Source organism: Haliotis cracherodii, unplaced genomic scaffold (assembly GCF_022045235.1).
Source record: "Haliotis cracherodii isolate W230 unplaced genomic scaffold, xgHalCrac1.p SCAF_17, whole genome shotgun sequence".
Taxonomy (NCBI): Eukaryota; Metazoa; Mollusca; class Gastropoda; order Lepetellida; family Haliotidae; genus Haliotis; species Haliotis cracherodii.
Genome location: NW_027266272.1, coordinates 3,078,064 through 3,096,679, shown reverse-complemented (window position 1 = coordinate 3,096,679; position 18,616 = coordinate 3,078,064). Strand labels below are relative to the sequence as shown.

The window sequence follows — 18,616 nt, the reverse complement described above, 5'->3', positions numbered from 1 at the left end:
GTTACAGTAGATATGTCATTTAAGGATTCGCATTTACTTAGTATGGAACATAAACTGTCAACGCCATATGGAAACGATTCTCGACTATTATTCGACTTCATGGGGCAAAGGGTAAATCAGTTATGAATGGATCACTGAAAATCAGCGAAATCAACAGGTGTTCGAAAAAAGGGTTCGCAACAGACGCTAATGAATGAACAGACAAATATTAATTTTCCCTGTGATAGCAATATTGTAGTCCTGTATTAGTGAGATAGCGTTATCATTAATCAAGTTCTATATCACTATATATTGTTCACATCTCCACTGTAACCGCGGACAAGAGCATTGGTATATCTGTGGCTGTTCGCCTAAAGGGTAAACATAACCCACATGCTGGCATATGTGAATGTAATTAGTCGGCCTGTGGTAATGTTTAGATGGGGTTAATCAAAAACATTTTATACTGGTATTTGTGGCCGGGCAAATGTCCCAAGAACTTGACAACTCACTTGAACAATGGTTTGAACGGCTTGACAACGATGACGTCGAGGTCAATGTAGATGCCGCCGTATTCCATGACGGCCTCGAGTCTGGCGATGTCAGCTTGTTTGTCAGAGGCGTTGACGGGACGTCCCAGGATGCTGGTCGGGAGGGCTCGGTGGACAGGGGTGAGTTCAGGGAGACGTTCCACGGCCTGGTCCCAGTACATGCCCTCTGGCTTCACGGCATACCAGAACAGCAGCCGTTTTGGTTTGAGGACTTTACGGATTGACAGCAGGGACACAAACTGATGAAACATCAGCGTCTTCGGGCCACTGTACCACGTGACATGTACTATATCCGAGACTACAGAATTGTTCAGTGCTGAGCCGTTAAGCTGTTTTAGGAAGGTATCCGGTTGTTTGTATTCAAAACTTTCTGGGGTTTGTCCCTTTACCCGACATATGCCGGGAAGAATACACTGGTTTTTTACTTCAAACTTCCGCACCCGCAGTTGTCCAAGCGCATTAGCGTTTGGCACGTAACAGATGAACGTCATGGCAACAGTGATCGCTAGCGTTACAACTGATGTCATATTGAGTGGTTGGTGTCGTAATGGATGCTTTTGCTGATTATAATATCATCTGGAAAATTAAGAATGGCTTCGTGTCAAACCACAAACGTAAGAAGGCGATTTTCATAAAAAGGAAGAAATTCAGCGCTACAAATGAGACATTGTGCATCTATGTACACCCACCCACCAACCACCCCCACAACACCCACCATCCAAAAAAACAACTCCCCCCGTAATCCTGTAATACATGACCGTTCCTAAATAATGTTCAAATTTATTTAAAAATATAATTTTAAACAGAACCGTGTCATTTTCCAGGCGCCTACACAAACAAGTAATTAGTTCCCCACCCCGCCACCCCACCAACCCATCACCACTCAACCACTCAACACCATCACCGCTCCACCCAATCACCACACAACCACACCTCCACACCACCGCCTCACCACCACTCCACAAACCACCTCACCACCAAACCCCGGCTCCACCACTCCACACCACCACCCCACCCCCACTCCACCCAACCACCACCTCACCACCAAACCCCAGCTCCACCGTTCCACACCACCACCCCATCCCCACTCCACACCACTACTAGCCCTCACCACCTCACCACCCAACCCCCACTCCACCACTCCACACCACCACCTCACCACCCAACCCCCACTCCACACCACCACACCACCACCCAACCCCCACTCCACCACTCCACACCACCACCCAACCCCCACTCCACCATTCCACACCACCACCCCATCCCCACTCCACACCACTACTCGCCCTCACCACCTCACCACCCAACCCCCACTCCACCACTCCACACCACCACCTCACCACCCAACCCCCACTCCACCACTCCACACCACCACCTCACCACCCAACCCCCACTCCACACCACCACCTCACCACCCAACCCCCACTCCACCACTCCACACCACCACACCACCACCCAACCCCCACTCCACCACTCCACACCACCACCTCACCACCAAACCCCCCCTCCACCACTCCACACCACCACCCCACCACCCAACCCCCACTCCACCACTCCACACCACCACCTCACCACCCAACCCCCACTTCACCACTCCACACCACCACCCCACCACCCCACCACCCAACCCCCACTCCACCATTCCACACCTCCACCTCACCACCCAACCCCCACTCTACCACTCCACACCACCACCCCACCACCCAACCCCCACTCCACCACTCCACACCACCACCTCACCACCCAACCCCCACTTCACCACTCCACACCACCACCCCACCACCCAACCCCCACTCCACCATTCCACACCTCCACCTCACCACCCAACCCCCACTCCACCACTCCACACCACCACCTCACCACCCAACCCCCACTCCACCACTCCACACCACCACACCACCACCCAACCCCCACTTCACCACTCCACACCACCACCCCACCACCCCACCACCCAACCCCCACTCCACCACTCCACACCACCACCTCACCACCCAACCCCCACTCCACCACTCCACACCACCACCCCACCACCCAACCCCCCCTCCACCACTCCACACCACCACCCCATCCACACTCCACTCCACTCCACCACTCCACACCACCACCACTCCACACCACAACCTCACCACCCAACTCCCACTCCACCACTCCACACCACCACCCCATCCCCACTCCACATCACCACCCCATCCCCACTCCACACCACCACTCCACACCACCACACCACCACCCAACCCCCACTCCACACCACCACCCCATCCCCGCTCCACACCACCACTCCACACCACCACACCACCACCCAACCCCCACTCCACCACTACACACCACCACCCCATCCCCACTCCACCCAATCCACCTCACCACACAAACCTCCACTGCACCGCTCCACACCACCACCCCACCACCACCACTCCACCCCACCACTCCATCCCACCACTCTACCACCCCACCCCCACTCCATCCACCCCACCATGATCGTGACCTGCATGCATGTTCGAGAGTCGCCCCAATATCGCAGCTGTCTCAGGTGACTAAACTAAGACTAACATAAATCTATGTTCATGTCTGGCAGATCCGCGCCGACTCGTTAAGCATACCTCACCTCTTATCAGTTCAGTTAAGATATCTATAGTATCATTATGGCAACTATCTCCAGATTATCAGTACATGTTGAGAGGCTAAACAACAAATCACGACAGTTACGCAATCTAACATTGCACTGATGTGCAAAGCCAAGGTGACTTTATCTGCATGACTGTCCCAAGACATCCCTAAAGGCTTAGCAATCAAGGCTGAGTAGAAAATACATATAAGGTACGACACAGCATGACAAACGTATGCAGTTCGTGTTCTGACAAGTTGTGACTTACCGGGTATGATATGGGTTAAACACTGTTTCTCAGTGTTCCGACTGACGTAGATTGACTTTCAAGTGAAAAATGTTCGTCTCACAACGATTGGAGTTTATAAGCATATTGTGTTTACCTAACCACGATAAAGATACAGGAAAGATATTGCTAACCACATACGTATAACCACTAAAACTATACAGAATAAATTTAAAATTTAATATAAAACGTAACAGATGCGCGAATTGGCAGTGATCGCGAGCGTTATAACTGATGTTATATTGTCAAACCACAGACGTTAGGCAGCTTTTTTCATAAAAAGGAAGAAATTCAGCGCTAGTAATGAGACCATGTGTATCTAAACTAAGCGGCAAAAGAAAGTATTGGTTGGCAATTTGTAGTTTTCCTAAAAACAGCGATAACTAGTGGAAAATGGGTATTTGGAATATGACTGCCCGGGAACAGGTACCAAAAAACACCTCACCCGAACGCGCCACCTTTGACGGCGCTCGTGCGGTGACAAAACATTGGTGAAACAGATTTCCCGCATATAGCATAAACTGCACGTGCATGTTAGCTGTATAAATGCATTCGCCTGCAGGGTATAACCACACGTGATGAAAGCACACAAAAGAAATGCCACAGGAGCAGAGAGAGAGAGAACCATCGGTATGGCCGAAATGAGGGCAACACAAGCCCAAATTGCCAGAAGGTTTGGTTGTACACCATTGACAGTAGCCAGGCTGATTCAACGGTACAGGCAGACAGGGAGGGCACAGGACAGGCCTAGAACCGGACGTCCCCTAGTGACACCACTGGAAGACGGTCAGATATGGCTCATTCAATTGCGAAACAGATTCGTAACGGCGACGGCGACGGCAACAACAGCGTTGGGACATCCCATTAGCCACCGTACAGTACTACGATGACATCGTGCTGCTGGAATCCGAGCGTATCGTCCTTTCCGAGGAATGTTATTTACTGCTCAACATCGACGCCTGAGACTGCTATGGGCGAGGCAGGTTCGACGCTGGCAAGTGAGAAATTGGCGTCGAGTGCCATTTACAGATGAAAGTCGGTATAACTTGTTTCGAAATGACGGCAGAGAACGAGTTGTGCTTCCGTTCTTACAAAACTAACAGCAGGGGACATTGTTTCAACACGACAATGCCAGGCCCCATACTGCAAGGCTGACTCGGAACTTTCTAAACCAGCAGAACGTTGACGTTTTGCCCTGGCCTGCCCAATGACCCGATATGAATCCTATTGATCATCTGTGGTGCCATCTTCACAGACAGATTAGAGCACGCCATCAGCCTCCCGTCAACAGACAAGAAATGCAGCAGGCCCTGAGAGACGAGTGGCAACGGATTCCAGTCCACGTCATCAGAAGACTGACGTCATCGATGAGGCGGCGTATCACAGCATGCATTGAGGCAGCTGGAGGTCATACACGCTATTGAAGGCAACTGTGTCGACAATGAACTTGTAGTGTATCTGACAATTGTTTGGTGACATTTCAGACAACTTTTGAAAATGAAATTTCTTACCCCACCATTTTTTACCTTGAGCTTACATTACCTGTGATCGCACAATTTCATTCAAACTGTGGTTGATCAATCATTTGTTACCCCTCCCTAGATTTTATTATAATTCACAACAAAACCTCTTCTCGTTACTATTTTATCGATCATGGAACTCGACGTTTACTTTCTTTTGCCGCCCAGTTTATATTGAAAATTGATAATAACATAATTTACTTATCCATTGTAACATACATGTATTCCTTCATTGTACATACGCTCCACATATATGGATTTATTTCATGTGGCATACTCCTCAGTGAGCTGAGAAAACATTGGAGTGCACTCTGATCCAAGGATCGGGGTAATAATAACGTAGAGGTCATTCATCTGTTGAAAGGAATAAGACGCATTAAAATTGACTTGCCTTTGCATGTGTTTGTGACAGGTGTCACCGGTGGGGCAGGATACGCTCAAAATTTTTTATGAACACCTCGTATGATCACGATTGATAGTGATTCATGAACACATGTTCATGATACAGTCGGAATCGCACAATCGAATCTGCTTTTATGAATATAGAAACGGCTCTGTCGCTAGTATTTACTATTGTTTGATCATAATATTTAATATTTGTTGTATATTTTCTTTTAATGACCGTATTATATTCATTTCAAATAATGCTAGGGATTGGGTCTTTAAACAGCATGGTGAGCAACACGTGAGAGAGGACAAAAAGAACCGCTGCATGACAACAGGCGGAATGTAATTTGTCATTGCGTAGGATTATACAGTAAAGTACGGTCATAACGAACTCAAAGGGACTACTAATTTTAGTTGGTTATAACCGTAGTTCGTTATAAGCATATATACAGTATAACTACAGCAGATAGTCGGGACCAAAAACGTAAGTTCGTTATATCCGTCAGTTCGTTATAAGCGTGTTCGTTATAACCGTAGTTCACTGTATCGGCATAATTGAGAAACTGTTTGATGCTGTCACATGACTCGCGATGCATTTGACCTTGGAAACCAACTACAGAGACTGAAAACCCGCATCCCATTCAGTGTACTGGGTTAGCCCGTCGAGCCTAGGGCCGCTTCCGTTGTCTAGTAGGAGAGCGTCCGCCTGGAGAGCTTGCGATTTCGGGTCTAAAACAAGGACTCGCAGTCAGTATACTGTGTCTGAGTGGGATATGCATGTTAAACTGCGGCAGGGTATCTTGGTGAGCTAGCACTATAAATCGGCATCAGTCCGGACTAGTACAAGAAGCCACACACACACACGTGCATGCACATCACCATATAAGTGCAACAATCTTGAACGCGGCGTTAAACCACATTTCATCTCGCCATGCCTCATCATCGAGCTTAGTTTGTGAGTATGGTTTTGCCCCGCCTTTACCAATATTCCAGCAATATCAAGGCGGAGGACACAAGAAATTGGCTTCACACATTGTACCTATGCCAGGAATCGAACCCGGCGAGCGAACGCTTTAACCACTAGGCTACCCGACCGCCCCCTTTACAATTAAGAAGCACTCTTTTGATAAACATGGCTTAAATTTGTGCACATTACTCGACTGCCCCGTTAGTTTCAGAGAAAATGAGATAATATATACCAGTGTATTTGGTCATTCAAGAACAGACATGATCTGCTTGCACAATTTATAGGGATGAGTATACCAGCATATGTTTCATACTTATTTCGAGCTCCCGTTTTAGACAAATGCACGGATCACGTCCCCCAGCCTTGAAAACCACAAGTCTTCAGCAACCCCTGTTTGCCGTAAAAGGCAAGTCCACACTTTGTCCACACGGCAACTAACGGATCGGGTGGTCAGGCTCGCTGACTTGGTTGATGTATGTCATCGTATCCCAATTGCGAGGAAAGATGCCCATGATGTCAATCACTGGATAGTCTGATCAAGACTCGATTATTAACAGACCGCCGTCATATACCTGCAATACTGCTGAGTGCGGCGTTAAACAACAAACAAACAAACAAACAAACAAAGGAAAACCACAAATGCCGAATGACAAATGAGCCTGACCACCCGAACCTGCTCGTCGCCGCTGCGTTTTATATGACCCATTCCGGTAGCCCGTCTATTTTAATTAAAAGCGTTGTACAGGTTACATATGAAGACGTTTTGCTTTCTGGTAGCATCTACATATTAACAAGTTGATGTTTACAGCAACCTTCTAGACATGACGAGTTCCGTCAAATAAGCAGGACTGGTTGTGGGGGTGGCGAGCTCCGTCAAATGAGCAGGACTGGTTGTGGGGGTGACAAGCTCCGTCAAATGAGCAGGACTGGATGTGGGGGTGGCGAGCTCCGTCAAATGAGCAGGACTGGTTGTGGGGGTGACGAGCTCCGTCAAATGAGCAGGACTGGTTGTGGGGGTGACGGGCAAGGACACCGTGGTTGTTGAGAGACAGTTTTATATGCCCTAGGGTCTGTAACACAGCCCACACAAAGGAGGCACCACCCAACAGTCCATTAGTATCTCTACCACGTTGATATTATTCATCAACATCGCGACTGAGGACCTACAGGTGCTACAGGTAAATTGATACATTCACATTGTTCTGTATCATCTGTACATGCTCGACCGCTAAAACAAAGGTCGCCACATTGAGGTCATGAATTTTATGCATGAGGATGTAATAGAGAAGGTGCCATTTGATCAGTACTGTAAACGTGAAACACTTGGGATTAGTGCTCTTTACCGTCTCTTTTTACAGCATTAAAGAATTTGTTATCCATAAAATTGTGCCTACCTTGTCATCCGTCGACTTCTAAATAAAGGCTATCAAACAATTTAGTTTCCCGAAGACCGAAAGGGGGTCTTGGATTGTAAAGCAAGAACCACTGGAGCGTGAGGCACGGTAACGGTATAGCGAAACAGCGGTCGCGCTATAGCGCAATAATGGCGCAAATGGTAGCGCTCCGGCTGTGCCCGGGAAACTGCATTGTTGCCGGTCGAGTGCGCCAGATAAACTGCAATGTTGTCGGTCGTTATTTCATTTATTATGTACACGATTTCGTGACAACAGTGAGGCTAATAACAGTGAGAATAATAATTTTTAAACGAATGATATCTTTCTGGCACAATTTAACAAATCAAACAGGTGTGTATAAGTTTTTATAGCTGTCACTTAACGGGAACAAGACTATTGCATCAACAAATCCCTGGGTTAGATGTGTTATGGTTATACTAGACAGTATTGGATTATCTTATGTATGTGGCGATCCGTCAATATACACAACAAAGTGGCCAGTGTCAGAAGTAGAGCAAATACTTAAAGATATTTTTTCAGAAATGGAGACGTGACGTTAATTCTAGTTCTTCAAGACTTCAAGACTCTTTTATTCTGTAATAAAGGCCTCCAGTCCAGAGTACATGTGTATATAATCAAGTCACAACAATTTAAAGTTACAAACAACAATTACAATCATTAAGAAGAGATCTACTGTAATCGTCAATTCTAGTTCTAAAGGATTATATTATAAACATTTAAAGGACACTCCGGTTCTCGATAAATATCCTTTATTGCCAAAACGAATATCAATTCCAATACTACGATTTCGAACCTGTAATTATAATTTACCTAATAAGACTGGCCGATGGAAAAAAATTCCAAAGGAAAATAGAACCTGTTAATTATGTAATTCTCAATCTATTGCTGATGAATTTCACTACGTATTCAGAGAGGCAATCATTTCTATCATCATATCATACTAAATGGCCAAATATTGTAAAATTTGTAAAACTCTTATCACCAACAAACACCCAGGATCTAAAGAATTTATCGAGATTCATTATAAAAATGTCCTTTAGTATTAAAAATGCTAGGTAACCACATGTTATTAACTACCATCTTGTCTGCTATTTGTACATATACATAATGATTTATTGTAATAACCACCTTTTGTGTTTTTTGAGAATAAACTTATTTCTGATTTCGAGTAGACACGAAATATTTACACTCATACCACTGTTGAAAATAGGGGGTTTGTCATTGTTTACTTGTCACCGATGTGACGACCACTTCCGAGTCTCGAAACAGTCTGAATAATGTTTTCCTTCACTAAAAGTAACATTGGACGTTATTCCCGTGACGTACACGTTATAAGAGCATTTATGAAAATGCTAAGAAAAGATTTTAACCACCCGTTCTAGCGTTTTCTATAGTAAATACATGTCGTGTCCGACATGTTTGTTCGTCCAGTGGAGCCCGTCATTGAGCAGTCGTTGCCTGGGTCAGTGTAGTGCCAGCGCAGCATACACAGAGAACCAGGCTGGAGAAAGACTGGTTCCTCGATACAGCTGGCCTGTGTCAGACCGGTTGCAAAATTTGGTTGGGCATGAATTTTGATATATGCCCAAATTAGGCATTGTTGACCTTTCTATGCATACGTATTGACAACATGCGCCTGCAATTGTGTTTGAAAACAAAATAGCACAGACGCTCAAGATCTTTTTGGAAAAATTTCTTCAACTTATGGTAATTCAAACGCCATGTTTTTAGTACGCAGGACACCTATGAGAAAATTTGAAAAGTCACATTAGCGCCGCGCTTTGAACATCGGATCAACTGTCGGTCACTCGCACTGCCGGGATCCCGTCTGTGCAATCAAAATGGTTCGGTTTCCTTGATCTATCAGCTGAATTTATATCATGTCCGTACCATTTTGGAAGAGGGAAATCAGAGTGTTCGCAAAAAAGATTCATATTAATTGACTACCCTATACTGAAGACGTGAAAATCAACTAACTCAAGTCTGCTTGCATGTCAGTGACAGCTTCGAACGAAGGGCCAGGTCACCACCGGAATAAGAAAAGACAACCGTGATATACTCATGGCGTATTAGGCTAGAGATAAGGAATGTTATTGTTCACATTTGGGATATTTTGGGACACTTTATCAGAAGTCAGGCACACTTCTACGGAGTACTCGAATGATTTGTATTGGAAATGTTCACTTTGAGTGATCTGGGAGTGCAGTCGTGAACAAACAGCTCCCGAAACAGCCCACAAAATACGCCTCGAAAGGGACACTGATGGCAAGTAGGTCTAGATACCTGTCCGGATAGTTTAAACTAAATTCATTTCACCACGCTTATCCTTTTACGTTAACTCGAATTGAAGATTGCGAAAGTGCTCGGATGCGTCAAGGGGACCCTCGATCTATTGGTCGTTAGTTGTAAATGGATATAGCTCGATTATAGAATGTCTGTTAAAGCTCTATTTATAACGTTTATAGATTACAAACGGAATGTGATGCGTGTGACTATCTTGCTTGGTTTAATAAAGTGTTTGTAAATATAACTCGCTCTCATGGGATTGCTTCAGTTCTGCCTTGTAGTTGTAAAATGAATATTTTTTTATGAATACAAAGGTAGTCCCGGTGTGACAGAGGTCACGGTTATCCAATCAAAACGATAAAACAAAGTCAACCTTGTACGACACACGTGTGACGTAAGGATTGAGTATCTAACTGCCTGTATTTTCGCCACGTGGGTAATAATGACTGATCTCACCCAACCGATATCTGTGGAAGCCAAAAACAATTATCATTGGTATTTCGTCTTTGTTGCTGGTGAGATCATATTTAGTCACTTACACACTTACATCCAGGCACTGTCCCTCCTCATCAACCTCATCCACTTCTCAAATGTACCCCCATCGCCAATATTGATCAACTAAATTCCAACACATTTGGGTAAAATTGTCAACCAACGTGATCTCATTCAGTGACCCGACAACGCTGCACTATTTACTAGTTGTCACACTTTATAGGAGGTTTTCCCAGTCAAAGAAGTTGTTGCTGCTATATCAGAATCGTGATCGTCGGAATCTTCAGATACAGTAAACTACGTTCATAACAAACACGCTTATAACGAACTGATGGATATAACGAACTGTTATTTGGTCCAGTCCATTTGAAGTATATACGCTTATCTATTTTGTCAAGCATATATAGAACTTCAACGCTAGAATATAATCAGTCTCTATTATCAGCCATCTATTCAATACAGAAACACTTATTATTTTCCCGTTTATTAATGGCCTTAATACGTACATCGAAAATCATCAGATACTATTAAACCCCAGCGCACACTCTGAATCTTAAATTTAAAAAACACTATCTCAAAGGATTGTGAAAAAACACTCTCCATTCTGCTGAATTCATTATGTTATTTTCATACAACATAAGGCACTGTTTGGCTATTTCTGCGTCAAATCAAATGTCATATTTTTGCTTGTAAGTAGAACTTTGTAGAAATGTATCCCATGAAGGTGTTATAAGAATATAAAAATATCTTCTGTGTTCCCATATTTGCAATGATCTTGAAGAGCATGGCGTCCCCACCCTTTCCGACACTTGACATGTCTACCTTCCTTGAATGGCTATCCGCTTAGAAACACCCGACTCCGTACATTTCCTGTAATAGTGTAACAAGTATGGCAGAGTGGTAAATCATATTATAGATATGTTTCCGTACTCATATTAGAATATACAAATAAACAACACTTACCTATGCGTTTCCAAAGGTGTTATCCTCGGTTCCACGACAGTGACACATGCGGTCAAAGCGGACTGTGTTGACTGGAGACCGTGGCGGGCAAACCCGGTTCAACAAGGCCGGTTGACGCGCAGCGCAGAGCCTTTGTATAGACGCCGCACAGATGTTACTCTCGGTCCACACAGTACATAGAAAGAGGAATGATATTATTGGGAACATGTCTGCACGGACCAGTGCTTAATCGACCTCCAAAAACGTGTTCTTTATTTCATCGAAGGTAAACCTTGATAAAGACATTAGATGAAAAATAAAAAAGGTATTGTTTACGAGGTGCCGCCATCTTGTTTTCTGAAACCCGTATCGGTGTTTGTCCTCTTTCTGGAATTCTGAATGCGTTTCTAAGGGAACGATCCGTAGCCCCCTGTGCTGGTGTATCTAAAAACATATCCAAAGAGGGACGGATGCGGGATACGGTAACGGCGGCTACCCCACCAAACCCCGTCAGCGTCCAAAATTTAACCCACCCTTCTGAAACACTTGCCTGTTGATTATAGGGACGCTTCATCTGGTATAATCGTATAATGAAAACAGCGACAACAGAAATCACGAAATACATCTACTTGTATACCCTAGGTTTATTTTTTTACCTTTTCAGCCATATCATTGATTTAATGTGCAAAATAGTTAATATTCACAAATGTTTCACATCAAGCATAAAGTCAAGAAATCAAAACACGTTCGCCATCAGGCGAATGAGTCATCTACCATGTGAGGCTCTACCTTCTTGCACTACAACAATGATGACTTATTTGTTACAAAGCTTATTATGATTTTTAATTGTATGAATGTTAAGACGTGAAACGTTTATGAATAACAGTTTCATTATGTTTGTGTCTAAAAGGAAACATAAATCGATTACTTCTTTGGCATGCATAGTTCATGCAATCAAACATTATGAGCCTATGACCTTTCTAATGAATAAACTGTCTGTATGTCTGTTTGGTAAAAGACAATATACACCCATGTTTGGCTGAAAGAAACAAGACATGGTTATAGTATGGCGATGTATTTGACACGGGAATCATAAATGATATTGCATGTATCATAACAATGAGTACCTTACAGCAGGTGGTGTGCACATCTTTCAAGCCTAGTAACGTTTGTATTATTTTTTGTCTAATCATTTTTTAAGTGCGTACTTTCTTTTGGCAGATAGTTTATGTGTAAGCGCTCCGTCTTGTCCTTGTACCTGGTGAATTCTGACGATCTGCGTGTATCTGTTGGGTTCAGGCACGACAGTGACCAGCAAGGGAATTCTTTGAACGCAGGAACGTGCTAACAGATTGTATAATACACAACATGACATGACAAACAGACTGAAACAGTACAGAATTTAACAATCATTTAAGAGACAGATACCAAGTGGGATAAAAGATTCAAGAGCTCTATTTGTTTTAAAACGTGGCAATACATATCGTCAGCCAGCAGGTAGAAGGTTAAATCCCCCACTTGTGTTAATCACTCTATTGTTTTAGCCATCATGCCTTCTTAATCGTGTGTATGTACACCAATCAGGCTATATACTATAACCTTTTATATATACTATAACAATCATGCATGATAAAACTCAATTTTAACCAAAGCTGTGTTGAGACAAACACACTCGCTGATATTGTACAGTGTTACTGACTTCAAAGCTATTCTGACTTGACAACGACTCTTTTTGAATGGTGTGAATACGACCGTTTCAGTATCCTGGGTCATTGAGGCGAGGAGTGTTATGTCTGCACAAAGGACACCTCAAGTGTTGAAGAGTTTCCTCGTGAAAGGTGACTAGGTCACAATGAAACCATACACAGAATACCACAACGCCTATCCTTAACGCACATATACTCTTCAAAAAAAGAAACGCAATGCGGATATTTTTGCCCATAAAAGCAAAAGTAGAGAACCAAGATGTGCAAAATGAAGAGGTTTAATGTGTTACAGTGTCAGTGACAAATTTCCCGGATCAAAATGATCACAACAAGGACATGCAAAGCATTAGTCGGGGAACACGTACGATTCGGAAAAACGCACCCAGTGCATTTACAATGTACGTGCAGCAGCACTATGAACGGTATTTAATTGAAGGGATGTCATCGAACAGTAACAGTTCAACAACATGTCAAGATTAACAGACGAGCAAATAAACAACGTCATATGCCGCTTTCAGGAAGGGGAATCCCGATCAGCTGTAGCCAGGGTTTTCAATGTAGAGCACCAGCACCATCGTAAGGCTATGGGATCGGTTACAATAGCATGGGTCAACACGTTATCGGCCAAGGTCGGGACGACCAAGAGTAACCACCCCGCCCAAAATAGTTACATCCGACTGCGCCACCTACGTGAAAGAACGTGCACAGCCACCTCAACAGCATCCAAAATACTTTTTAAAAGATCAAAATTCATTCTTTATTTGAAAACTTAGATTATGGCATTAGTTTTGGTGGAATGTGCACAATCTTAAAGAAATTGTCATATGATGATACCTTCCCTATTTGATGTTATGTTTAGACATTGAAGAATTCCCCTAAAGTAGTTCTGTATGTCTCCGCCACATTGACAACGTAATCACGTGACATAATGACGTTCATCGGGAAATGAACGACAGTCAGCTTGGTAGTGTTCACCTAGACGAGGTCACCGGTTAGTATCAATATATATTATTGAAAGGCATTTAGAAGTAATACACATAAGGAAGAGAATTAATTGAAGTCAACCTTTGTATTATAAGGAACACAACGTTTCGGAGCACATTTATATGCTTACTCTTTCATCACCTGATGAAGGAGTAAGTAAACCTATCAAATAATGAGAAATTGTGTGTCCTTTTTAAACATGAGTCATATGTCACTGCCAAAACCTGCCCTTTAATATTACAGCGCAGAAAACCTTTTTATTATGTACAACGGTGAGACGAAAATAAAATATCTGTCTGTCTGGGGTTAAAGGTCGCGTTGAAGGTTATTGCACTTATATAGCGCCGTGCATGCACGTGTCCGTGTCTGTGTCTGTGTCTATGTCTGTGTGTCCGTGTCTGTGTGTGACTGCTTGTACTAGCCTGGACTAATTTATAGTGCCAGCCCACTGAGATACCATCCACAGTTTAACATAAATACCACACTCAGACACAGCATACTTACTTCGAGCCGCCTAGTCAGGTTAACAGCAATTTAACGTCTTTTGGTGTAAACGGCCGGGGATCGAACCCCCGACATTCCGCTCTCCGGGCAGACGCTCTACCACCAGACCACGGAGGCGGTCAGAAATCGTACAATGGACTATGCATTAGTACAAATTTCTTATGATTATGTCAATATTTTTGTCATTTTTTATATTTTACGGGGACATCATAGCTCGGATTCTTCATAAACAGTTTCAGGGAAACAGATGTTGTACTTTCAGAGGAGATGTCTAAAGTTTAAAAAGTTAACGACGGACGGACAATCGGACGACGGTCAACTCACCAGGAGAAAGTATATACTCGCTTTGTTGTCATTCCAAACATAATGATACCTGTTCCCGACCACACTGGTCACGTGGTTGTTGATAACGTGACTGCAATCTACAAGTGAGTGGCAGGTGCTCCGACTCTGACCTGTAAATGACATCACAATGGCAACAAAATGTAAACAAACTAATTGTTGACATTATATAATCTTGTTTACTTCTTCATCTGCACTAATGAATGTGAAGTCCACCTAGCCGGCGTCAGCACAATGACTAATAACTTCAGAACTTCAGCAATACTTTCCCAATCGCATTTACGTCTTCGTCACGTGCATAACGTTTTCAGTTAACATTTTCACCACGATCAGAAATATTATCAATTCATGGTCGATGCGCAATAGCATCATCAACCGAATCTTGGCCTGTTGAAATCCCCACCAAGCGTGTAAATATCTCCATATTAATACAATAAATTCCGGATTGTCAAATGCAATTTTGGTATGATAACTAGTCTCACCTCAACGAATATAGTGATGTAGCTCATTAAACAACATAACACACAGTGACCTTGAAACATCAGTTCTTATCAGGAGGACACAATATAACCTTCTTAACCCCTAAACTTCCCCAGATTAATAAAAAACCAAAAAAAAGACAACTTATGAATGTATCTAAATGTACATATTAGAGACAAAAACATTTTCAAAAGCAAAAGAAATCTCCCCCAAGTCGTAACACCCCTAGGGATCAACAAAATTCACTATGTCATAAATAAACAATCTGTCTGTCTGTCTGTGTCATGCTGTGTATTGTTCAGCGATATGGGTGAGTAACTACACCCAGGGACACCACAAACCATCCCTTGCCTGATACCTGGACAATGGGCGGTAAGAGTTTAATCACTTTGTTCATCGAGCAGCAGCAACTAACACTGTTCACTTAACACGGCCAAGTAGTTTCGACACTAACTACTTGTTGTATAAGGACTATGTTTGTTCGGTAAAATAATAGACGTTATCGCTTTGCCTAACAAAATGAAAAGTATTGAAAAATAATTCAGTGGATAATTTGATTAATCACTTGTTGGACTTAGATGAAAGAGAAGGGCCAGAAACGAACTCTCACTGGAAATAACTGTTGTTGCTTGTGGGAGTAGTGTTATTGATAGTCGTTAGTGTACTGTTGTATGTAAAAAAAGAAACTACTGTCTAGACAAAAGAGAACGTGGTGGGGGGAGTGCCACGGTCGCATCTGAGTTCGAGAAGGTGTCGGTTGAAACCGAGGGCGAGGACCCCGCCTCAAAAGGAAGAGTACCCTCTGCATCCCCCATGATGAACACTGGTCCACACTGAACCACAGAACACACACTGAAAGACGAAAGTAGGCCATCCGCAGCCATCCGACGCTTTTACCCGATGTTTGACAGGTCAACTACCCCGTGAAAGACAGCGACCATGAAGTCACTGAACCAGATCTTGGAGAGAGTAAAATTACCCCATACAAAGAGGTGCACGTTGACTGACTGGGATAAATGCCATCCAGGCCTTGGGAAGACTAAGTGCCCCCTTAAAGCATGGTGACTAACCATGTGGCGTGTACCGGAGGACACCACTGCGGTTATGCCAATCTTCAAATGTCAATGTCTTATTACAACATATGACATTGACCTGTGAAGATGGGCATATCATTACCCGTGTCACACTCACTTTGATAAGGATTGCAATGTGAGGCCTAGCGTCATCGTTCGGTAAGATACCCGTGAAGATCCGGGGTAGAATAGGTCTTAAGTAACCCATACTTGCCGAAGGAGGCGCCTATGCTTGTTGTAAGAGGCGACTTAAGGGATCGGGTGGTCAGGCTCACTGACTTGGTTGATGCATGTCATCGTATCCCAATTGTGTGGATCGATGCCCATGATGTCAATCACTGGATTGTCTTGTCCAGACTCGATTATTTTCTGACCGCCGTCATATAGCTGGAATTTTGCTGAGTGCGGCGTTAAACAACAAACAAACAAACAAACACTAAAGCGCACTTCAGTTCTCCCAGACCATCTCCGAGATTAGTTTTGTATCCTGAAAATCCTCGGGCCTTGTCGTTATTCTGCCTCGAGTCTGCCATTGTATTGGTATTAACAAAACCCGCTCACAAATCTATTGGTCCAGCTGTGACGATCGCCGATTCACAATACATCACAATACACCTATATCACCCAGTGAAACATAAAACCGGTTTACCCAGTGGACACATTTCTAAGCATTTGGGTTTTCACCGTCGAATTACTTTATGTAAAAAAAAAAGCATACTCGATTTACTAGCTTTGGGCGGCTGGTTTTGTAAGTAACCAATGTCGTCATATCTTTTGTAAAAAGAAGGGGGAGGTGATGTAGCCTAGTGGTTAAAGCGTTCGCTCGTCACGCCGAAGGTCCGGGTTCGATTCCTCACATGGGTACAATGTGTGAAGCCCATTTTCTGGCGTCCCCCGCCGTGATATTGCTGGAATATTGCTAAGAGTGGCGTAAAACCACACTCACTCACTGTATAAAGAAGAGTAAGACAATGTGATGGGTACAATACTCACACTGTTTCGCATTTTCAGCAGCAAAAATATTTATCAAGAAGCTGTTAGATATCAGGTTTTTACAAGCAGTCGATAAAGGATCCCTCGCTGATTAGTTTACTTAAGAAATTCATTGGCTATGTTAAAATGTAGATGATTTACCCTAAAGCCTTCTGTATCGTAGGCACTTTGTTAGGGTATAGGTTTATGAGGGAGTTAATGTGTGTTTCATATATTCCATGAGTTAAGTAAGTTAACTATTTCTATCAGTGTAGTCAATACAAATTAGATAACATCTGCTGGGCTATAAAATGTATTATTACCATGGCAAGCAGCACGGAGTCAACGGGCATCGGCTTGTAAATAACTAATGATAAAAAATTTAATAATAATAATAATAATAATAATAATAATAATAATAATAATAATATAGTTTATTAATGTGTCATGTGTACATAATACACCTGGCCATTACTGGCCTAAAAGACACCTAAAATTATACAATCAATCAAATACATAAATAAAACATTATAACTAATAATATCGTCATATGTATACAGCAACCCCCCACACACACACACCTCCCCCCGCCCCACTCCACAGACACATGGACATATACTCTCACGCAAGTTCAACCTAACCACCAGTTCACACACCTTAGCACGACGTGGTAAACATCTGAGACCTGCATCACTTCGAGCTTTCGTCACACATTAAGCTGACACGCTGCGCTATAACTAGAAAGCGGCGTTAAACCCAACTCACCCACTCACTCTTTTCCTTGTGCTGTTCTTCCTGACTGCTTCTCCGTGAACACAACAAACATGGCAAACAGCAGAACAAAACGCAAATTATCATGGGTTGGTAGTAAAATTATACATTTTGTATGTGCATGCATACATCCAGTCTACATGATCAAGTGAATAACTCTTACTTCTGAAAACAAAACATCGATAGGCCAACGAAGAAGGATGGTGAGGTGGGGTGAAATGAGGTTTAAGGTCGTGTTTAAGATTATTGCACTGATATCGCGAGCCGACCAGTCCTTGTTTTAGCCCCTTAATGCCGAGCGCCAGACAGGGTAACAACAAATACCATCTTTTAACGTCTTTTGGTATGACGCGGCCG

General features: G+C 43.4%; 1 protein-coding gene across 2 annotated transcripts in view; it reads right to left on the bottom strand.

Annotated features, from left to right (window-relative positions):
* Positions 1–11,931, bottom strand: part of LOC139464837 (uncharacterized) — a 45,588-nt gene extending 33,657 nt beyond the window's left edge. Inside the window, exons 1-2 of one of the 2 annotated variants that reach the window (XM_071246369.1) lie at positions 11,449–11,926; positions 492–1,106 (exon numbers count right to left, since the gene is read on the bottom strand). In XM_071246369.1, coding sequence (XP_071102470.1) covers positions 492–1,057 — 566 coding nt within the window. In that variant the 5' untranslated portion in view covers positions 1,058–1,106; positions 11,449–11,926. Of the gene's footprint in view, positions 1–491; positions 1,107–11,448 lie in introns of both variants that reach the window. The other variant, XM_071246368.1, reaches the window with a different exon arrangement.
* Between the last annotated feature and the right edge of the window lie 6,685 nt (positions 11,932–18,616).